Source organism: Temnothorax americanus, unplaced genomic scaffold, assembly GCF_048541705.1.
Source record: "Temnothorax americanus isolate GAGA-0224 unplaced genomic scaffold, ASM4854170v1 Scaffold30, whole genome shotgun sequence".
NCBI lineage: Eukaryota > Metazoa > Arthropoda > Insecta > Hymenoptera > Formicidae > Temnothorax > Temnothorax americanus.
The window spans coordinates 1,002,560-1,025,173 of NW_027509443.1; the positions used below are offsets into that span (position 1 = coordinate 1,002,560).

The following is a 22,614-nucleotide window of genomic DNA, read 5'->3' on the forward strand; positions in this document are numbered from 1 at the left end:
CCCCACCTACTGGGCTGCGTTCCAAAATTCACTCTGAGTAAAATCTATAGTTTACGTTACGTGTACTATAGCATTTTAGTTAACTTGAATAAATTTTGGAACGCAGCCATGAGAGGTTCATTCATTTTACTTGTACTTTAAAGTTTTTGTCCTTTTTTTTCTCTCCAACAAATATTTTCTCGTTTATTCCTGAACTTTTTCAGTTTGTAGGCCTGTTCCTTTTAGCTGAATTTCTTGCACGGTTCATCTTTCCTCTTTTTCTTTTCATGTTGGAGAAAAAAGGAAAACAGATAAACCATGCACGAAGTTCAGCTAAATAGAACAGATCTACTGAAAATTGTAGAAAGTGCGACTGAAACCAAAAATTATTTCTGTCACATTATGAAGAATTTATTAAGTATGTATTATATGCATGTTATATTATATATATATGCATTGGGCGAATTGGGTGTATTGAGCGCATACACGTTACTAAATATATTCGAAATAACTGTTACACAAAAATACACAATTTCGAAAGAGAGAAAAAACAAATTTAATTTATTTTTTTTTAATTGTGAGGTAACTAACGCAATTACAATTATGATATTTGTTATAATAAAACTTATACTGTTTTTAAGACGTCTGCTTCGATTAATTTCTCAATGCATTCGACACTTTCATCCAAGAAACCGCAACACAATCGGTTTAAAAAAAATAACACTAGCCACGTGCAGCTAATTTTGCATATAGATTTGTGACTCAAAATCAATATTTTTAAATTGTGGCAATATTCTTTTTGGGGTTCAATACGTATATTTATTTATAATTATAAAGTCTTTTATTTATTTATAATTATTTATTTATAGATATATATAATTTTTACATATTCTATCTAGTCCAATAAGTCGCTATAATTTCCACATATACTTCTATAATTTTTGATAATTATATAAAATAATATAATGCATAATTATTTTGTACAAATTTTTTATTTTTATATAAAGCAGCATATTTATATTTAACATTTTATATTTTCAAAAATTTTGAAAAATTTCCCTAAAAATTTTTTAGCTTTAGTTTTATAAATATGTACCCTCCAACAATTCTTGCAAAAAATTCAACGCTCAGTACTGTTCACGCAAATAATACCGCTTATATTTTACCATCACGCAAGACAAAATTTTTGTTGATACGAGAAACTTGGTAAAACTATAGGTATAAATATGAGATCGATTCCGAATACATTTATATATTGTAGTTTTATTCAAAATTTTCAAAAACGTAACATATTAGTTCGGATTTCCTTTTTTTTATTTATGCATTATTTATATACTTTATTATAAAAATTATATTTATATATATATACATAATCAAGCTGTAACAGTCACAAAAAACATCACTCACAAAATCATAAGGCAACATATTAGTAACTATAGTTAATATTGATATCATGCTTGAAGTATAGTAGTACCAAACTCAAGCTATAACATAACATATGAAATTCTTATTAAATGCCAAACAGTTTCTATTTTTTTCTTACTTAGGCTAAAATTGGATATAATAATAAATTAAACTTCATATTAAATCTGACCGATTGCGTTGTACAAAATTTAACTTAAACAAAAATTAATGAAAAATATAAAGCAATTTAACATTTTAAATAAAATAAATTAAAAAAATAAGTTAATCGTAAGTAAATTAAATTATAAGTCAAATTAAATTATAATTTTTCCAAAGTTTGTATATATGGTTTAATTCTAAATATTCCTGGGAAAAAAATATAAAACTACATGTTCACTACACACTAACCAAGCCAGATTATATTAGGTTTTCTGCATTTCTTAAATCTTGTAAATGTAAAGAAATTATAAGCAATTAATAGAAACATTAATTACCATATAACACTCCATTTTCTGAAATTGCATTTTCTTCCAGAAGCACTATAATAATAACTTTTATTACAAATGGACGGAATTAAGTTTTAACGGACGGCAACGCACGCGTAACTACTTGGTATACGGTCAGCGTCGAAATGAACAGCGTCGAGGTGCGAGGCTGCGAGGAACGTTAATTTTAAAATGCATTCCGATTCGACCAATAGATCTTGTTTGCCGAGAGTAGGAAAAGCAACGTCCAATAAGATTGGACATTGCTATTTCAAAATCCCTATGCTCTTAAGAATCCTTAAACTAACCATTTACCACCAACAATGGTAGCTGCATGGTTAAACACAAAGGTCTCTGTCCTTCCTAATAGTCACTACCTGAGTTTGATTTTTGAAGGCAAAATTGAATAGGGAAAGCAGAGGGAAAGTGCAACGTACAGAGAACTTCTTATTGAAATTGAAATGTTTTTTTCCCCTCGGAATATTCGGTCGGTATTCCAAAAATTTTAATGATTCTCACGTTGACCTAACCATCAATCTTGACAACAATGATACAAAACAAAAGGTCTGGACACTCTAACAACAGTACCGGATCTTGAATTTTAGAAGTAAAATGTAGAAAAAGAAAAGTGCAACAGAGAACTTTTTCTTATTAGACAATGGATCTTTGAACAAAGGTCTTTTTCCAAAAAGAATGCTTTAAGGATCTACGCATTGTCATACCAATGCAGGTACATGGGGGTTTAACAAAAAGAGATCTACCCGTTTTAACAACATTTAATTACATACTCGACTCTGATTTTTGGAGGGAAAACGAATTGAGAAAGGATGAGCGAGATGTGTAACGGAGAGCTTTTAAGAGCGCGTCTGCTAATGCGCGCATCACTGCGCATGCGTAGGACCTGTGTCCCTCCATCTGAGAACGCTACTCGCGTATATACATGTGTGTTACGTTGCATTTATTTATGCAGAATATTAATAGCTAAATATATAAATCTACAATACTAGATTAGGAAAAAATTGCATTAGACCTATTCTATAAAATAACAAACAAAAATAAATTCTTATATAATGTATAAAAGTAAACTATTGATGGAATGCATCGTAAGGTAACGATTCCATCCATGCAACGAGCGAATTAGGCTGCTAAATATTTAATTCCCATAACCACAGGCAAGCGATTTGAAATTCTGCATAAGAAAAAATCGTTAGACCATAACAGCATTTAAAAGTGAGAATTTGGAAAATGAAATATAATGGCACTTTCGTGTAGCTCATGCAAAATTGTAAGAAATTTTCATATCGTTAAATCAGAAATAATTTGTACAATAATTGAAACAAAACATTACACGTTTATATATTGCATAAAATATATAGCATATAAGCTATAAATACTAATATGGGAAATGTTTATGCTACAGAGTGCTAGATATAGTGAGCAAAGCGAAAAGAATCTTGCCTCTACAATAATATATAACATTAATAATTTGTAACAATATTTTAAAATATGTATTATCAAATTTTTTTTTATTCGTATCGTTAATATTTATTTAGAATTATGCTTGTATTATTTATAGACTAATAGAGAATAAAGCAAGATTTATATAGATTATTTGAAACAGCACGAATTATTAGTTGCCAATTCATATTTCAACAATATATCCTAATCGAAACCATAGTCAGCAAGGTTTCTCACCTTCGGTATATTACACAGCCTTTCTCGCTCCTCCACATCTAACTGCAATTCATACATACTATTCAGTCAAACAACGCTCTTTTTTTTAGTATGTTAGAAGATTTATATCGAGTGTTATGCAAGGAATGGAAAATGCAAACAATAATAGAGGAATTGTATGTCCAAACATAGAGAAAAATTGATAAAAATAAATATAAAATATATTACACAGACACGATCACATAGCAAAGTAATAATTTACAAGATGTTACATGGACATTACAAAATATTAAACATTTTGGAACTGCCAATTATTTCAAGTTAGGTGGAAGCAATCTGTTTATATAATTTCACACATTATGCCGCGAATACTGATGCTGTGTAATACGTAATGCGTTAAAACTGGGAAATTGATGGATAGTATGGATATATTACAGGATTTAATGCAGCTTTCAAATATTGCATAGAGTCAGTAAGCCAGCTGTATTCTGCGCTAACAAAATATAAAAAATTAAAATACTAATTACTCACAGAATTGTTCTGCGAGATGGTGTCCACCTGCTGCATCTTGACTTCGTTTCTGCAACAGAAAGAGCGAGACACGGTAAGGACATTTTATTCATAAAATAGAAAAAATATATATAGAGATAAACAGAAATATATTATATCAATTACGTGGCAATTTCACAAAATATACTAAAATATTTTGTGAAATATAGTGACTTTGTAAAACAGAGAAGAAAAGAGCCAGTATTGGTAGTCCTATCTAATAAGCTACATTAATATCCGACAAAAAGAACATCATTATTTTTTCCTCGACTTCATTTACATTTTTATATATTTTATTCCCGAGTTGAGATTTATCGAATCTTTCTCAAGATAATTTTCTCGACTTGACAGTCCACGCATATGATCTAGCATCTTTAGCACGTAGCAAACGGCTTAACAGGTAGTTTACTGAATGTATGCAAGGCTCGTTACATATATATATATATTTTTTTTTTTCGAGTAATCGTTTATAATATATAGCTCATCCACTTCACGATAATGAGCTTCACCTACCTTTCCGACATATATGATACATAAATGCTACGCAGCAGGTAACTGCCTTACGTTGATGCTTGACGCTATGAGGCTTCATCAACAATTGAGATGGCAAGTATATATTCTTAATTGAGCATGGCAGCTCATTAATTGCTCGCCAAGACGATTGCGCTGCAACCAGGGATATTGGTGCCGAGGAGGCATAACACTACACAAGCCTACCGAGTGGTAGTACTTTGAATGTCAGCCCTGTATACCGCTGTTTGACTCCGTACCTCCAGGCAAGACTCGCGACATTAGCAACATCTGGATAACATAACAATAGGACCCCATATTGTAACAACCCCAAAAATTGTTTCATCGTCTTAGAATGATTTTTACATTGAGATGTATTCTCAGGGAATTTATATATTATTTAACATATCATGCAAAACTGAATCTAGTGGTACATGCTGGATAAGCAGAATCTATTTCTTACTATATTACTATGTATTAATAGGCTATTAAAGGAGAAATATGTATAAATTCTCCTCTTTTCTTACATATCACATTATTTTTCTGGAAAAAAAAATATGCAGATATTACATAATACGTAATAATCTAAAATGATCTACAATTCTACATGCTGAATGTTATATCGACGCAATCAAAAATTCTGAAGTAAAATATAATAGAATCATATTACGCTATTTCGATGAAATACTTGATCTCTTCAGATTATTCATACAAAATATTAAAAGAAGAGAAATGGCTCTATGCCAATTTTCTTTCAAGATTGGTATAATTAACATTTTAACTTTAAATATATTTACTCAATATCGTTAAAGGCAAGATAACCTTAAAAATTTTTCTCCATCTTAACGATATACCTATATGTATATAATGTATAAACTAGAAGACATTAATTTATACCAATCTAATTCCTAACTTATTTCTATAAAAAAAAGAATGATTAACGATTAAGAATAAAATTACGCAAGAGAAGAGACTTTTAGCGACATGATTTTTGCACAAAGATGCAACTAGGGCTTTACGAGGGAGCATACGACGAGAATCGTCACACAATTCGATCAACACTGAATTTCTCCGTTTTTAAATACGAAAGAATTCTCAAAGTCCACTCGAATCCGAAACTGGACGCGAGATTCGGCGTATCCCAGAGAGCTCCTCGGTAGCCGGAGCGAGCCAAAATGGAAAGTTTTACTAAAGTAGCACAGATAAGTGTTACACACTGGTATAGAAAGCGAGGAGCCCCTGTTAAAACGTATAAAATTGACAGGGCGCGAGGGAAGACCGTACACGCCGCACACACGCCGCGTCACACCGACGACCGTTGAATCACGACCGTCGGTGGACGAGAATTTCGTGGATGCGATCGGAAAAGGTTCCTGCCGGGACAATCGCGCGCCGCGACGCGCCAGGTATCGGGGACAGGCATAGATAAGAGATCTCGCGCTTGGCGCGAACAGGTGCTCGACAGTCATCATCCGAGGTAGGAGCGGAGAAAGGCGAGATGCACGCGCGAAAGAGAAGTGGCGGCGAGGACGACGATGACGACTACTGCTACGACGACGGCAACGGCGAGGATGACGATAACGATGATAACGATAACGTAACGATAACGACGACGATGACGATGACAGCGGCAACGGCAACGGCAACCGAGACTCGCACGAAGTGGAGGACGAGCCGGGGAGAAAGGCGAGGGCAGGCAGGAACACAGCGGAGATCCGCGCCCAGCCGACGCACAACAAACACGAGCCGAGCGAGCCGCCGCGCGGACGATCCGTCCGGCTAGCCAGCCAGGCAGCCAGCCGAAGGAACGACCGCGGCGCGGCGACTGGCGCCGCGGGGGGAGAGAGAAAAAGAGAGAGAGAGAGAGAGAGAGAGAGAGAGAGAGAGAGAGAGAGAGAGAGAGAGAGAGAGAGATATGACGCCGTGAGAATTTCGCGACGTACGCGGACCGACGAGAGCCGGGGACAGGGACGGGGATCGCCGCGCGGCGAGCGCGCGGCAACCCAGGCACACAGGCCACCTTCAGCGGACACTCGGATTCGGCGTAGGTCTCAACATGGCGGTATGGCCGTTCGGGAAAGAAAGCCTCCCAAGGGCCCGCGCCGAGCCGAGCCGCGGTGCGACGTAACGGCGGCAGCGGCGGCGACGGCGGCGGCGTGGCCGCGCCGCCGTAACGCGCGGCTGTAACGCGCCACGCGCGCCTAAACACCTTTTACAAACGCGGCCGTATAAACGGGGGCCTCGCCAGGCTCCCGGCGGCGTCGCGCGCGAGCGCGGGATCGCTTACCTGATTCCCAAGACGGAAGTCCGGCTTTTTCGTCGCACGCGGGGACCCGAGTCGGAAAAACACTAACCAACTATCTCACACTAACGGGCCAACCCCGGACAACTCGCGCACTCGCCGCGCGCTTTCTCTCCCTCGCTCGTTTTAGTTTGGTTGGTCGGTCGGTGTTATGGCCGCCGCGGCCGCGAGCGAGCGAGCGGTGGCCAGTGGCCCCACCGTATATCGCACCTCACTCACTCTCACTCGTGCGAGCGCGGGCGCTCGGTTCGCGTTCACGCCGACGAGCGACGAGACGGGACGGGACGGGACGGGACGAGACGGGAACGCGGAGACGCGGTGTGTCCCGACTCCCGAGCCAAGCTTCCAGCCAGTCCTCGGACTTAACGCGCGTCCGTCTCTCGAGCCGCGAGACTTCTCGGCACACGCGTATCAGTGGCACGCGCCGTGCCCCGTCGACGTTATCCACGAGCTCCGCGCGGTCGAGTCCTTTCCCGTGCCCATGGCGATCTCGGATCTAGAAACTAACGATCGCAGCACCAACAATGGCTACGCATTCTTCCGCGACGTACCGAAATGGTCCCGTTCCGCCGTTCCGCGCGCACGACCCGTACCCGTCCCGTCCGTCCGTCCGTCCGTCCGTCTCCCTCCCTCGCCGCGCACTGCCCCGCCGACGCGACTGGCGAGTGGCGACGCGATCCGCCGAGCCGAACGTGACCGAACGCGGCCGAGGACGAGCGCGCCAAATACGAACCACCCCAGCGACGCCTGACGGACCCCGGTCTCTTTAGCTCGACCCAAAAGACGGATCTGTCGTCGATATCGGGGCCAATAGGGCATCGACGATATCGGGGACGTTTTACCCTTTCCGATCCTTACGAATCCCACGAGACCGTAGCCAAGTTAGCAATTAGCAACGCTGGGCATCCGTCACGGAGACGCATGTAAGAAGCTTCTGGAAATGGATACACGAAAGAATACTCGAGACAATGGGATACCCCGATTCTTTCGATGTTCGCTTCGGGTGAAAGTCAGGCGTTACCTGACCGTCGGCCACATTTATTGTTTAGAGATATAGACAGTAGAGAAAGATAATATTGGAGCTGGTCATAAATCTTTATTTGCGTATATACGTGTACACTTTCATCGTCAACCAATGCAGAAATTAACGGTTAATTTCCGTCGTTCCATGTTCACCCATAATGCACTTCTCGGCGAGGACGAAGTGGAATCGGCTCTCTCTCTCTCTCAATAATACTGATTATAATAAAGTTCGTGATATCGTCGGAGAAACTCGTCGCATCGCGCGCGGCGAGACGAGGCTCAACGTCCGCACGCCGCAGTTAATATCGCGCCGGGCCGAGCGTGGCCGAGCGCCGAGAGCGATTCGGTCCGATTCCACGATTCTGCTGTGTTGCCACGCGACGCGCGACGCATCATGGGAAAGCGCGAGCGACGTCGACGTCGCAAAATCCATAATTACCGACCGCGCGCGTCCCGACGGCCGCCGTCGCCGTCGCCGGTCGGCGCGACGGATTCGGGGAAAACCGACGGCACGTGGCCGTGACTTTTCCGCGTGGTTTCACGCACGACGCGGAGCGTCGTCACGTACATAAGTACGTCGGGCTTCCGTATGTCTCATCCAACATGGCGCGACGGGAACGATCGATCTTCCCCTCCCCCCGCGTCCGTCACGGCCGCGAGACGCGCCGATCGCCGATCGCCGATATCGCGACGCGGCTCGCCGGGACGCCCGTCGTCGCCGAGCCGGGTGCCGCGAGCGAGGCGTGTCGCTCGACGCCGCGGCGACCGGCGACCCAGGCGGCCTTCGTCGACGCCGACGCCGACGCCGACGCCGACGCGCGTCGCGTCCGTCGGGCAGAATCGTGGACTCGCGTGACACGCGCCACTACGAGAGTCAAATCAATGGTGTCGGATCGCAGGGGGCCGCTCGGCCCCGCCGACAGCATGCTCGCGAAAAATATGATAATTTTCGGGGAACTAACGTTTTCTGTCAGTCTGTCAGGAAACTCCTGGCGGACGGCCGATCGCATGCGTTCGATGCGACGGCGTCACCCTTCGGCGGCACAATATGGCGACTCCTCGTGCGCACGTGTGTGTGCTTGGCATGTACGTGTGTGTGTGTGTTCACTCGAAAACTCAGCCACTATACCTCGCACCAAGCCGCGAACCAACTCTCACTGGGATCGCGACATTCGCGACTCGCGACTCGCGACGCGAAACGAAACGCTGAGGCGCCCGACAACTCTGATTCGGCGCCAATGACGACGGCGGTTGCTGCCGTGACGCGCGAGACGGCGGGATTGCCCGATATTCTTGAGTCGGTTGAGTCTTGACATTGACAGACCCCCGCCTCTCCGCTTTGATGACGTAACGAAAGTCGGGGGGGGGGGGGAAGGAGAAAAAAAATAGGAGATACGTACGTACGTACGACGATAGGTATACGGTATACGCGATAGCGCGTCAGACTCTGCGCGTTTCCATCTTTCCGGTCACCTTTTAACTCCGCATTCCGAGCGACGATTGGCGCGCGGACCCGTGGCGTCTCTCTGACGTCTCTCTGACGTGGCCCAATCGTCCAACGGACCGATATTGACGAGTCATCGCCTTTGCGATACGGCATACCGATATACCGGCGATACCTGAACCGATGCTCCGATATAAAAGTAACGGTAAACGATTTTTGTCAGCCTACCTGACTCGAGGAATTTTGGAATTCTTTGAATTTTTTTAAGCTATTCATGGTCATTTCTTGATACGAATAAGAATTTCTTATTTGCACAAGATACGCCTATCTGTGTGTACGTACAATAAAAGAAATTTTCAAGGGACGACGACCGTAAATTACCACGTGAAAATCTTATTGAGCCGAATTCAGCCGCGTTAGCAAATATTGTTGTAGAGTTATAAATAATCTTGGGGAAAAAATGCCGTAGCATTCTAAAATACTATACCATATTTATTGTCAAAGTAAATTGTGATTGACTCAAATTTCAAACTATATCAATCGCTATAGATAGTCTATAGATACACAGTTTCCGAAAATGGATTTATATCAGTAAAAAGTAGCATTAGCTTCCTCTCAGATTTTTTCCTCGATTATTTACAATACTCGCATTTTGTAAATATGAATAAGACAAAATCTCAGGGTAGAAATTTAAAATAGTTGACGAATAATGAATTTAATAATTCGTGTGCATCGTGTCGCGTTGAGGCTAGACAAACAAACACGTGGTTCCACGTTGTTCCACGTGGTGCACGTGCACATGGTGTTTGACTGACAATAAAGCGAGCTATAGAAGAGACTTCCAGAAATGATATTATACGAGTATGTTTCTCTCTCTCTCTCTCTCTCTCTCTCTCTCTCTCTCTTCCATATCATTCCCCGAATAATGACGAAATTGATATTTATGTTTTCCAGCGGACGAATGCACGTGCCTTATCGTTTTTTTTTTAAGGCAAGAGACATCGTAACGTCACACACCAAGAATCAGAAAAATAAATTGACTTTGTGGGAGAAATGCCTTAGAGCATCTTTCACAAAATGATTTTTTACGTTCCCGATTATTTCTTGTATACTTTATCTAAAAATTTAAAATTTTTTCTTAACGACTTTCAATTGAACAAATTCCAAAAACACGAGCAAGTATCACAATCACAAATGGCTAATTTTTTATTTATTCTTTCGTCGGTTACTAATTGTCTGATCATCCGAAATGTACTTGATATAGAAGTATTTATCGCGCGTGTGATTATATATATACAGAACTAAATTAAGTATCCATATATAGAGTTAAAATAAACCGTAAGTAAAAATGTGAATGTATAAATTTATTCTTATTTGTATCAGTTTAGAATATTTATAATTTTTTAGAGCTTTGCAAAATTGTAAGATACTTAAATGGAATATTGTTTACGATTGGTTTGTACTTACAATTAGATAATATTATTCCTTTTTTTTCATATTATGTGTTTTACGATTGATATAAATTCTAAATTTTTATCAATTTGTTTGGTTAAACACATATTTGTACATTCGTCGCAATGTACATTTTGCTGATTCCATCATATCCATGTTAATATAAAACATGTATATATTAAATATTTACTCGACGAAAACATCAAAGAAAAAGATGTACGAACAGAATAGGAAGTTCACTGAATCATTGTGTATATCCATTTCTAGAAATCCTTCGAACGGTGTTCTCGCAATTGATATAAATTCGAAATTAAATATGTAATACGTCATAGCTCTTTATTAGACAATTCCCCAAACTTCTTCAAATGCCGTACATAATTTACTACATGCGACGGCGCCCGAGAGAGGATAATTACTGATTGAGAAAGTATCTTCTATGTAATCCGTTTTGACCTACAAATAAAGAAGAATACGAATACTATTTGTAATACAGCTTTCAATACAATAGTAACAATATTATCTTAATAACTTACTTGGCCGTGCGCCATAGCTCCAACTACGATAGCAATGGGATCTTCGGCAGGTACCAGTTCTCGTGGATTCAGTACTTTGCTCGCGTTAAACGACATCAATATCTTACGACAACCAACTGGTAAGTGATTCGTGATAGGATTCTTAATCACTTTAAGAAGCTTCATTGGTCCATCGGATGCTCTGACACCATATTTGTGTAATAGTTGTACTGCGACAAAATATTTAGCACGTTAATAATAAATGTACCGTCGAGATAGTTCGACGTAGGTTTATGCAACTTAGATTTATATAATTTTACTAAAGTATGTATCTACGTAATATAAAAGGATATTGTATACCATGCCAAAGTCACTTATAATCCCATTAATGCAAAATATTTATATTTTGGACTTTGCGTTACAATATCAGTTCTCCTAACACGTAGACAAAAATAAAAACATTTTTGTTATATAATTCCAAACTATCCATTGAGCCTACTCAGAACTTAATGGATTTAGATGTTATTCAGATCTGATAATCTCTTTTAACTCGACAGTTTAAGTAAAGAGACATAGTCTGTGTATCTTTAGACTTGGCACGAGGCGATCAAATAAAGTCTATTTATCTATCGACTACATATGTGATATAGTTAAAAATCAATTATCCATATTTACCCATCAATCCAGCGAAGCGCTTGAACGTTCTTGGTATCCTGGTTTGTGGATTAATTTCTATCAGTACATTTTTTTCCGTATGCGCATAGACTTGCAACAATCCAGCTCGATTTAGCGGACTGTCCATTAACATTAACAGACACTGATGAGTGATGTCTGGCCTGCACGTGCCCGGATCACGATTATATTTCTTCAAAATGTTTGCGTGATCGTCGCAGTTCAACAGCTCGAAAGCACTTCCAACCTGCGATTATGCAAATTTACGCTTGTAGATGCGCAAAATTAAAGTCACAAATACGAAGAAACGATTAATAACGATAAGAAAAGTATTATAGAACTTGTAAACATCGATAGATACGAGAGAAAATATAACCTTACCTTCACAGATTCCAGTTGAGCATTTTCCAATATGACGATAAGACGCTTCTCTTGTTTCTTGATATGACCTATTTGCAAATGCTTAGGAGCTGGATCATATTCGTAATCACTCTCGTCATGGTTTTTCCTTTTGTTTCCCATTTTACACGTGCAAAATAATTATTGAAGTCAACTTACACGCAAGACACACGTGCGACTGTATCAACGCGACCGGATGCCGGCGGATGCACTGTGATGAACCGTAACGCGCTGTTCCAAGTCATCGTTAGATGGCGAACGATGTCATATTTATTTGGTAGGTATCGAGATTTTGAGATCTTCAAATCTATATTCAACTTACTACATTTATCTATATTTATTATCTATATTTATCTGTATATATATACCCTGGTGAAAGAATCTTTTATATATTTTCTCAGAAATTATGTAAGAATTGAGACTTACAAAAAAATTCTGAAAAAATATATAAAATTTCTCAGGTACTTTCAGAAATAATTGGATGAGAATTTTCTGAATAGTTCGGTATCTGTATGTATGAAAATTTATAATAAATTGCACAGATGTTTTTATATTTATTTAGATTTTTACAAAGATGGGCGGGAAAAATTTGAAATATTTTGTTATTATTTCTGTCTGAGTTTTTCTGAAAAACGTTCCAATTTGTATAAAAAATCTAAAAAATTCTGAGAAAATGAAAATTTTTATAGAAATTCTGATTAATATGAAAAATTCTGAGACATTTTTCTATCAGAATATTTATCTATAATGCATATTATAATAACTTTACACTATATATGTATAATAAAAAATTAATTAAAACTAAATAATATATAAATTATAAATTTGTTACTTATACATATATACACTATACGCAAAACAATTAGAAGAGCGCTTTAAAACTTGCAAAGTTTGTCGATTTTTAAGAAGCTATACACATATGTCTCAGCTTTGGAGAGATATTGTAAGACAATTTTTCTTGGGATGTTTTAAATGATAAAACTTCGACTTTTTAAGGTAGGTAAAGTGTCTTTGTCCGCTCCATCGAACTGTTTTTTCTGTGAAGACCAAGATCAGGTCTTGGAAAAACTCTGAAAAAGTCACGTCTTCCACGGAAAAAGCAGGGGTGGGGCAAAAAATATCACACAAGTTTTGAAGTGGAGAACTTTTCCTTTAAAATTTCGCAAGAAACATATGACTGGAGCCGATCTATCGGCTTTTATATAGTTACCTACATGTGCATTTTACAAAGTATTGGTGTATCGCCGGCATTTGCGTTATACGATGTGCATCATGGAAAGTTTGCTCGATCGAATTTTGCACATCATGTGTATGTACGTTGTGCGTGTCGGAAGATACGCATCACACATCGTACTGACACATACAACGTACATGATGTGTATGATACACATGATGTGCAAAAGCCGATCGAGCAAACTTTTCATGACGCACATCGAATAATGCAAATGCCGTCGGTACTACACAATATCTTTGCGAAATGCACAAATAACTATAACTCGGCTTCTAGATGGTTCTTGTATCATTTTAAAGAGAGAACGTTTTCCATTTCAAAGCTTATTTTGTGGCATTTTTTGTCCCATTCCTATACTTTTTCCGTAGAAGACTACAAAGTCGTACGTGACATTCCCCAGGATTTTTCCAAGACTTGATTTTGGTTCTCACAGAAAAGACAATTCGATGAGGCGCACACACACACACACACAATATCATCTTATCTTATCTACTTTAAAGTAGGGTTTTATCCTTTAAAACACGATAAGAAAATTTATTCTACGATCTTTCCAACCTGAGATATGATCTCTTAAAAATCAGCAAATTTTGCAAGTTTTAAAGCGCTCCCCTAATGTTTTGCGTAGCGCATTTATGGATTATAAATTCTTAGCTGCCCTTTTTATACTTTGCAAACTGATTGTGAGATAGTAAGGGAAAATGAAGATACAAGTTTAAATGAAGAAAATTCAGGTATTGTGAATATACGTTTAAGTATTTTTTATATTATATTATTATTATATTATATTATATATTGTAAGATATGAAAGAAAATGGAAATGTACTAGGATAGTTAAAAAAATTTTTTTTTTGTATTGTGATTTCAAAGAACAACCATCAAAAGTACATTTTCTTCATTACTATGACATATAACAATTTATTATCTGACGTTTTTCAAATAATGGATAAAAGTATAACTAAAAAGTAAGGTTTTATTTGTAAAGGCTTTAAGGTTTTTATGTTCAAACAATTTATCTTCTGAAAGCGAATCCTTTACGACGGCTCTTGGTATCGACGAGCAACTGCGCCTGTCTTTTCAATACATTTCGAGATGGGACTTCGTCCTCGTCCTCCGAGAGGGGAGCAGCCGGAGTCACACAAGATGGAAACCTTGGAAACAATGGCCCACCGCTGTTTACACGCATTGTTTTGCCTTCTACCGAAGTTGTAGCGATCGACATTGTTTCTACCTGAAAGGAGGATATTTATGGCCGATCGTGTCAATTTAGGGATCCCTTGAGAATTTCCGCTCACATAAATCACATAGGATTTGCAAGTTCGAGAAACCGCCCGCAGACAATATAACAATAGCGGATTTTTAGAAATAAAAAAAAAAAATTAGAAGTAAATTTTAAATTTAAAAATAAATTTTTAGAATAAAAATGAAATTTTATGACTGGCTTCTTTCAAAAAATTTTTTGGGAGATAATTGAAACTAACTTTGTCTAACAAGGCTTCGTCCATCGTTTCAATATATTTTTCGGATGCGCTTAAAACATCCATTCCATGTTTGACTTTATTGGTTAGCAATTCGATAATTGCTAAAGTATCATCCATTTTAATATCCTCAAGCAGAGTTTCTGTAACATCCTATAAATGTGTGTTTGTAAATGTCAAGATACATAGCATTAAGAAAGGAAAGAGAGAACAAATCTTTAAACATGCATTTATATAAAAAATGTGAACTCATAAGACATCTTCTAGAAAATGATTAAACTGTTCAGGACACGTATTATATATATGGAACTTTTTGGAATGCATTCGGTTTCCATATAAATTTCTGAATAGAAAATTGATTTTTCACCGTAAGGACTTATTTTATCAAAGACAGCTTTAGCGCAGGTATGACCCAACAATTTGTATCAGAAATTAACAAGTACTAGGTTCCACGTATATATTTCCGATAGAATCAATATACTGATTTTTCACGCGGTTCTCTTCGGGTTACCGAAGTGTTTATTTTCGATCGAATATCGAGGTGTTAATGTGCGAGACTGGTGATGCTACTTGAGGTGAGAATTACGGAACGCGGGTTATTCAGGAAAATCCATCGGCGATACGAGATGGGTAATGCTAGGGGTGTCGATGAAGCTTCCAGGAACAATAAATAGTCGAAGATGTTCACCACTAAAGGCACACCAGTCAGACACCACTAAAGACGGTTTTACTAATTTAATTAGGCGCATACACGGCACTTCCATTTCGACATTACGAAGCTTTATCCACCGAATATGTTCGTTCGTACGTGATAATTCGTAGGGACACGTTGCGTGCTTAACGCGCAAGGAAAAACGTTAATTAAGATCCTTCTCTACTTTGAGAATTGACCACTCGGTCAATACTCCTTTGTCATTATTTTTATCTTGCTAATTATCGCGCGATTTCAATCGATTTTCAAATCTGAACTCATTTTTCTTTATCTTTATTCTCCTAGCACCAATAGTTTTCGAACTTACAAAATTATATCAGAATCGCCTAAAGAATTGTGAGGTCTAATGTAATCGTTGGGAAACAGTATCATTTCTTATCCTAACTAAACACTTTTCAAATCACGCATATTATAAAAAATAAGATATTACCAGAAATGCTATCTTAAATACTTTGGAGTGACTTATTTGGAGAAATTGTCCAGTTTTTTTTCTGATATGTAAATCGGTGAGCGTGCGGGGCCTTTCTAAACACGGGATCTGTCTTGAGCTGTCAATCCATCTGGACTCTGTCGTCCACGTACTTATAATTAATAACTCTCACCTGGAACTTCTCACATAGTTTGTACAGTATACCAGTTACTTCATTTAAGAGCTCGCGGATTCGTCGACTTGCACTCTCAGCTCTCTCCTTGCGAGATCGCTGTTCATCGATTTGCGAGTTGAGTTTTGCCGTTACTTCTGCGTTTCTGAAATATTTAGAATGTGATGGGATCAAACCTATAATTTAAGTAATCAGTTTTACAGTCGTTGTAACATATAGAACCTATTTAAAAGCGGATTTTTCCATGTAAATGTGAAATTCTGAGAAAAAGTAAGCTTTTCAATTTATATTTTGTAAATTAAAGTAGATCTTATAAATTGGATTCGAATCACACACCATTTCAATGATTTCTCTTAATAGATTAAATTAAATTAATAGGTCTATTTAACAGAAGTTTAATGAACTCGCTATCAATTATTGCTCTCGCGAAAACTAACTGTTCGGCACTCTTCGTTTCTGAAAATTTTCTTGTCTCTATCTCGACGTTGAGCTCCTGTCTCTTCTTTTCCAACTCCATCTTTTCCTGTTCAGTGGCCGTTCGCATTTTCTGCAGACTCTCTTTGGTCGCCTGTTGACCCAGAAACCGGTTCAAAACTTCCTCGGACCTGGACACTCCGGTGGCGTTCCGCAACTTGACGAACGCCTTCTCCAGACGCGCCAGCTCGTCCTTGATCATGTTTTCTTGTATCTGTACGCGACTTTTCCCACGTGTTTCGAAATCGTCACGCGGACGGGTTTGGAATATCATGCGCTCCAACCGCTCCAATTCCATCTTTCGGTCCGACACGCGCTGCCTGATTGCGCAAAATTGTCAAATACCAAATTATACTTGCGATGTGTTATCAGGAAAAAATTTGGTTATTATTTATTGTTAACTGGTAAGTCTATTGTTAACAGAACTGTGATTAGAAGAAGTTGCGGTTGCAATAGGAACCGCAATAGAAAAATAATTCTTGAAATATTAAGCTTATACAGGTATATTAAGCTATCTACCCAAATCCAAATTATCAGAACACAAAAAATTTTATATGGAATTAATTTGCTAATTATTTGCTATTTTTAAAAGTTACGAAGGGCTTCTTAAGCTATATTAGCTTAATATATCTGACCTATACTCCTTGATGACAGAGTCGCGTTTTTTGCTGGAATTTGTCTCCTCGATTTCCTCTTTCACCAGTGTCTCTTGAGTGCTGTCTTTCAGTTCTATAGCTTCTTCCTTCACTCCCTGCAATCAACAGTGGCATTAAAAGCTTTTCTATTATTCTTTTCGCGTCATTATTAGCTTTTACTCTCTTCGTGCCCTTGCCTGTAAGCGCTTGATCTCGTTTTCCTGTTGCTTTATGCCGTCTTCCAAATCTTTCAAGGAAGAAGCGTAAAAGACTGATTTTTCTTTTAACTCGGAGCAAACGGAACGGTATTTCATGCGCGCGATATTTGCCTTAATTTGCATCATTCGGATATGCTCCAGCTGTACTTCCAAAGTCTCGATCTTCTGCGCAAACCCAGGGAATGCATTTGTAAAAGTGTATCACTTACGAGGCATATCGCGAATTTTAGATTAAATTACCTTCTTCGTAGGATTTTCCGTCTTCTTTTTGAACACGCAATGACCGCGCCTATGCGCCAGTTCTTTACTTTCTGTTTGCAAAATGTTCAAGGTACGTTCATGCTAATAGGATGCAGATGTTAAGACATTTCACACGTCGTCGTCTGTCATACCTCGAGACATATAATACATGTGTAGTTACTCACCTTTTCTTTTTCATATTTAATTAAATCCAGCTTCTTTCTTAGACGCACGTTGTTCTCACTTGCCGTGTTTATAATTTCTTCCAAATTGCATTTGTTTACGCAAGCTATAGAGTCGCGGCCGAGCAGAGCCGCGCGGTCCATCGCTTCTTTATTCTAAAAGACTTAACATTAGTTCGTAGAAACTAATTGAAGGGTAAAACTAATTAAAAGGTATAAGAGAAAAACGATCAAACTTTTATCAAAATTGATCCGATCTATCTTGTGGAATTTTCAAAGAACTGTAATAATTCTTATCTGTTTTGATCAAGAACAGTCACAATTCATTGGAAATACGGTCGAAAGGTGTACTGAAAAACGCATAGTCTATACGCGCTTGTGAGGAAGAATTATTAGAGTCCAACATTACTCTAGATGGACATTGATCATTTTTTCCCTGTACCCTTCATTTGATCTGTCTTTCTTCTTTTGACAACCCACGTTACATTTTTTGCTCTCGCATATTTGACATAAAGTTCTTTAACTTTCTTCTTGAGATCAGAAATTTTTTGAGCGTTTTCATGTTTCTTTGCATCGTATTCCTCAAAATTGGCCTTTCTTTGACCCTCTGAAAAAAAAAAATATTATATTGTATTTTATATATATTCCTTAAAAGATATTATATGCCTAAAAGATTAAAAAAACAAATGTATTTAACAGCGTTTATTTAATTTAATAAACAAATTTATAAAATATACATTTTTCTTATAGTTACATTTTTCGCTTCAATCCATTATTAATCATTTTTTAATAAATCGTTACTCGTGGAAGTTACATTACAAAATGAACAATAATTAAAGCACAAGAATAGTTGTTGAAAAGTTTCTATATTAACAGCTCAGGGCTAATTGTAAAGGCATGTAAATCGTAATTGCACTAGTGCTTGATCATGAATCAATCAGTGAACCAGTTGTTGAGGGTACCTATACACACTGTTTTGTATGTCTATCCATGTTGTGTACATACAAACGTACCCTCGCAACGCAACGAGCTCTAAGTGAACATCGCAATTTTCTGCAAAAACGATTACCCGATCGTAGGGTAGTACCATGGTGTAAACATATATTTATACCATGGGTAGTACGTTAACGACAAGCTGCTATCTCTTTCCTAGGGAAATGGAAAAAGTCAAGCCGTGCGCGGTCACTCGCACGAGCGAACGAGCTCGGGTGATACGTTAATTCGATCTCTGTCACGGGAAATGCGAACGTGTCTCGACTTACGAGGAATCGTGAAACTTGGCCGTCGGCTATTACTGTCTAGAGCTCTACACGGTGAGCCACGTGCGTAAGTATGGTAGATGAAACGGCGACTATATAACAGAGCCAGTGACTGACTGGGTTCAGAGAATCGAGTATACAACGATAGATAAATCTATTCAGCTGTCTCGATTTTCTGTAATGGCACGAGAGATCTTTAAAAGCCAATCTATCCAATGCTCGTCACTATCGAACCTGCTTATTATTTATGTCGGATATATCTAGCGTCGGCTCATTAATGCGAACGTAAACACTCTGCAAGAAGCTTACGCAAAGAAATTCATTCACAACAACTCTCATTTAATTGGAAAGTTTGTTGCTCGGTATGTTATTTGCTTAGAAAACTATGAATTAATTATTAATTTATTAGTATATTAATAATTAATTATTATTAATTTATTTATTAATTTGTAAGAATAATTCCATCAAACTGAAATTGTAAAACAACTGTAATTTATAAAATAATATAAATATAATAAATATAATAATAAAATAAAACAAAAATAAAATGTACATTATACAAAATTAGATTGAGTAATAAAAGAATAATAAAAAAAAATAAAAAATATCTTTTATTATTATTATTATCTTATTATACGTATATTGACTTAAAATTTATATTTTATAGATTCATTCGAAAGAAAACAGTTTTAGTTAAATATTATTAAATTAATATTATTAATTTTTAATTATAGTAAAATGATTTAATGTAATAAATATCATAAAAAAATATATATGTGTAAAAAAAATACAAAAAGTCACACATTGTAATATCGATAATCAATAAATAAGTATTTAATTTTTTTCAGTCATGAGATTAATATAAGTATTTTGTTGTTAAAATATTATATCTCTTTTTGCAGGTAACAAATCTTCTACATTAGATATTCTGCATCTATATGTTACGTGAAATTGGAATTTCATGTTAACTGCATTTTCTTGCAAGTCTCTCTACTGCGTTTAACGGCACACGATAGTCTTTCTTGACCAATAATTACGCAATGGAAATGCAATCCTCTCGCGTTGTCCTATAACACGCAATCTAATCGATTGTATCTTGTTGTCTGAAAATCTCCTGCTCCCGGCCCTTTTTTATTCTACTTCTGTGTCGTTATTTTTATATATGCGTGATGCCGTGTCATCTCGGATATACTGGTTATTCCAGTTCAACTTGTTCATATTTATCATTGTATAATACGATCACGATCCTAAAATGTCAGTGAGCTGTCTTTTTTTGGCACGCCTCGCTCTGTGGTGTAACAAATATCTGAATATTGAAATACATGGTGTTTTATTTATACTGCATTACATTGCACTATATCTGGACTGCACATTTTTTCACGATCTTGAAGTCAAAATTCATATACTTGTAGTTTTTCAATTTTTAACTTTATATAAATTTTTTCAACAAAACAGCAAATTTCTATTCAAGTTGAATTAACTAAAGATGTCTGTTTCGTTTTTGAAATTTAATTCTATAGAAGCTTGCTATTTTTAATCTGTAGTTAAATCGAAATCTTCGGTGCCTCGAAATCTGTTAATAATTAAAAAAATAAAAAAAATTAACTAATCAAGCATTTAGTATTTCTGTCACTATAAAGTGACTATAAGTAAAGCTACAGCTATATATACAGTAGTAGCACACCCTGTATAAGCGCAAGATCTGACTGCAACTTTGTCGTAAAGCAGCATTGATTCGTGGAGGGTTGTCAGGAACGGTATAAATTAGCGAAGGATGTTTTGTGCAATTTGAGCCGTTACCTGACAACTGGATTTTCTTCTTGATCTCGACGATCTTTTTATTGAGCTCGTTCAGCTTGTTCTCGGCGGCGGATAGAGTCTGATGTTCGGACATGTTTTCGCGATTGAGAAAGGGTGTCCACGTGGAACACCGTATCGACTTAATAATGCTGTTCGTCGTCTGGACGACTTGAATCCGATTCTCCGACACTGAATATCGCGAACTGACGTTACGTGAAGCATATAATTTGAACAGAATAAAGAAATAAAAGGATAAAATTATCAAGGAATTTGTTATGGAATGTCGGAACACATGCACACAATGAACTTGCTATGGAATTAGATTGTCTATATAACTCATAATTTTAAAAATAAGAAAAGTTTAGTTATTATATTTATTAAATATTATTATTATATTATATATATATATATATATATATATATATATATTATATTTATCTAAATAAAAGTTATTCGTATTATATGTATTTATTATAATTTTTATATATGCTTATAATTTTGTATATCTCACATACATACGCAATTTATTCAAAATTTTTGTTTGTCTCTCTCAAAATTATATTATTCTCATAAGTAGAGGTTTAATGTACAAAATAATATCGAACTGAATCCGTAAGTGTAATGTGTGGAGCAGTTATATGTTTAAAAAAATAAAAAACTACATGTAAACTATTCGATATAATCCCACTTGTTCAATAAATTTGCGTCAGCGAAAAACCAGTAATTGGATTTTACAAAAAAAAATTTTCTAGCCGACTGCCACCCGTGCACCGCATTATAAATGTCCTGGTCAGACTGGAAGTGACGACCACGTACGTCTTTAAGTGGCCCCCAAGAAATGGTAATCGTCTGATGAAAAGTCTGGCGAGTAAAGTAAATGTATAGGATTTCGAAATTCATATAATGAAGTACATTCTGAATTCTGGTAGCATCTACAGTGTGAGGTTTAGCATTGTCTTGGAAATAAACGTCTTTCTACATGAGATCAGGGCGTTTTTTTTTTTATGACTGGCTTCTGATGGTTTTGCAGGAGGTCACAATAGCTTCTGCTGGTCACAATTTGACCCCTGGACCTCCAGAACTCCAGTTCATGACACGACGCACGAGTGGCGTGACAATCGAAAGAATTTTTTCCTTTATGTCATCCAATCGTTGGGTTCCCGGTGGCACAGATACATTAAATTAAACTCAGAAGAAATAATATTAATTGATTAATATGTAATTTTATTTTCTTTAGTATATAAATTTTATTTCCTTTTTAAAATACTCTAAATCACTTTTGCGGTTTTTATTTGACTTTACCTTGTAACAAATACCTACATTAATTTAACCACCATTTACTTGGCTGAAAGGCATTTACTCTTACATCGTGAACTATCAT

At 37.4% G+C, this 22,614-nt stretch overlaps 4 protein-coding genes across 4 annotated transcripts in view; all 4 read right to left on the reverse strand.

Annotated features, from left to right (window-relative positions):
- LOC143900813 (homeotic protein female sterile) overlaps nucleotides 1-7,512 on the reverse strand; it is a 30,610-nt gene extending 23,098 nt beyond the window's left edge. Inside the window, 4 exon segments of the mRNA XM_077412543.1 lie at nucleotides 3,564-3,605; nucleotides 4,074-4,122; nucleotides 4,605-4,892; nucleotides 6,889-7,512. Coding sequence (XP_077268669.1) covers nucleotides 3,564-3,605; nucleotides 4,074-4,122; nucleotides 4,605-4,615 — 102 coding nt within the window. The 5' untranslated portion in view covers nucleotides 4,616-4,892; nucleotides 6,889-7,512.
- Nucleotides 7,513-11,132: 3,620 nt separating this feature from the next.
- LOC143900816 (ribosomal RNA small subunit methyltransferase NEP1) lies at nucleotides 11,133-12,608 on the reverse strand. The gene is made up of 4 exons (XM_077412548.1): nucleotides 12,388-12,608; nucleotides 12,010-12,253; nucleotides 11,356-11,564; nucleotides 11,133-11,275 (listed from the first exon to the last, which is right to left on the reverse strand). The coding sequence occupies exons 1-4, from the start codon at nucleotides 12,526-12,528 to the stop codon at nucleotides 11,162-11,164; spliced, it is 708 nt and encodes a 235-aa protein (XP_077268674.1). The 5' UTR covers nucleotides 12,529-12,608; the 3' UTR covers nucleotides 11,133-11,161.
- A 1,930-nt stretch (nucleotides 12,609-14,538) lies between these two features.
- On the reverse strand, nucleotides 14,539-17,650 carry LOC143900782 (uncharacterized). Its single transcript, XM_077412493.1, has 5 exons — nucleotides 17,535-17,650; nucleotides 16,863-17,219; nucleotides 16,426-16,570; nucleotides 15,115-15,264; nucleotides 14,539-14,864 (listed from the first exon to the last, which is right to left on the reverse strand). Exons 2-5 carry the CDS (start codon nucleotides 17,195-17,197, stop codon nucleotides 14,646-14,648), a joined length of 849 nt encoding a protein of 282 aa, XP_077268619.1. The 5' UTR covers nucleotides 17,198-17,219; nucleotides 17,535-17,650; the 3' UTR covers nucleotides 14,539-14,645.
- Ccdc151 (Coiled-coil domain containing protein 151) lies at nucleotides 17,557-21,328 on the reverse strand. Its single transcript, XM_077412495.1, has 5 exons — nucleotides 21,234-21,328; nucleotides 18,660-18,781; nucleotides 18,178-18,330; nucleotides 17,993-18,094; nucleotides 17,557-17,917 (listed from the first exon to the last, which is right to left on the reverse strand). The coding sequence occupies exons 1-5, from the start codon at nucleotides 21,325-21,327 to the stop codon at nucleotides 17,711-17,713; spliced, it is 678 nt and encodes a 225-aa protein (XP_077268621.1). The 5' UTR covers nucleotide 21,328; the 3' UTR covers nucleotides 17,557-17,710.
- Nucleotides 21,329-22,614: the final 1,286 nt, after the last annotated feature.

Bases quoted from the DNA above. Each gene is read 5' to 3' on its own strand.
- LOC143900816 (XM_077412548.1), bottom strand. From the start codon at position 12,528: ATGGGAAACAAAAGGAAAAACCATGACGAGAGTGATTACGAATATGAT. The intron at 12,254-12,387 runs GTAAGGTTATAT...GCATAATCGCAG, and splicing joins CTCAACTGGAATCTGTGAAG to GTTGGAAGTGCTTTCGAGCT. The intron at 11,276-11,355 runs GTAAGTTATTAA...CTTTATTTGTAG, and splicing joins GAGCTATGGCGCACGGCCAA to GTCAAAACGGATTACATAGA.
- LOC143900782 (XM_077412493.1), bottom strand. From the start codon at position 17,197: ATGGAATTGGAGCGGTTGGAGCGCATGATATTCCAAACCCGTCCGCGT. The intron at 15,265-16,425 runs GTGAGAGTTATT...ACACATTTATAG, and splicing joins AACTATGTGAGAAGTTCCAG to GATGTTACAGAAACTCTGCT. The intron at 14,865-15,114 runs GTTAGTTTCAAT...TCCTCCTTTCAG, and splicing joins ACGAAGCCTTGTTAGACAAA to GTAGAAACAATGTCGATCGC.
- Ccdc151 (XM_077412495.1), bottom strand. From the start codon at position 21,327: ATGTCCGAACATCAGACTCTATCCGCCGCCGAGAACAAGCTGAACGAG. The intron at 18,095-18,177 runs GTGAGTAACTAC...GCATCCTATTAG, and splicing joins TTAAATATGAAAAAGAAAAG to CATGAACGTACCTTGAACAT. The intron at 17,918-17,992 runs GTAATTTAATCT...GGGTTTGCGCAG, and splicing joins CGGAAAATCCTACGAAGAAG to AAGATCGAGACTTTGGAAGT.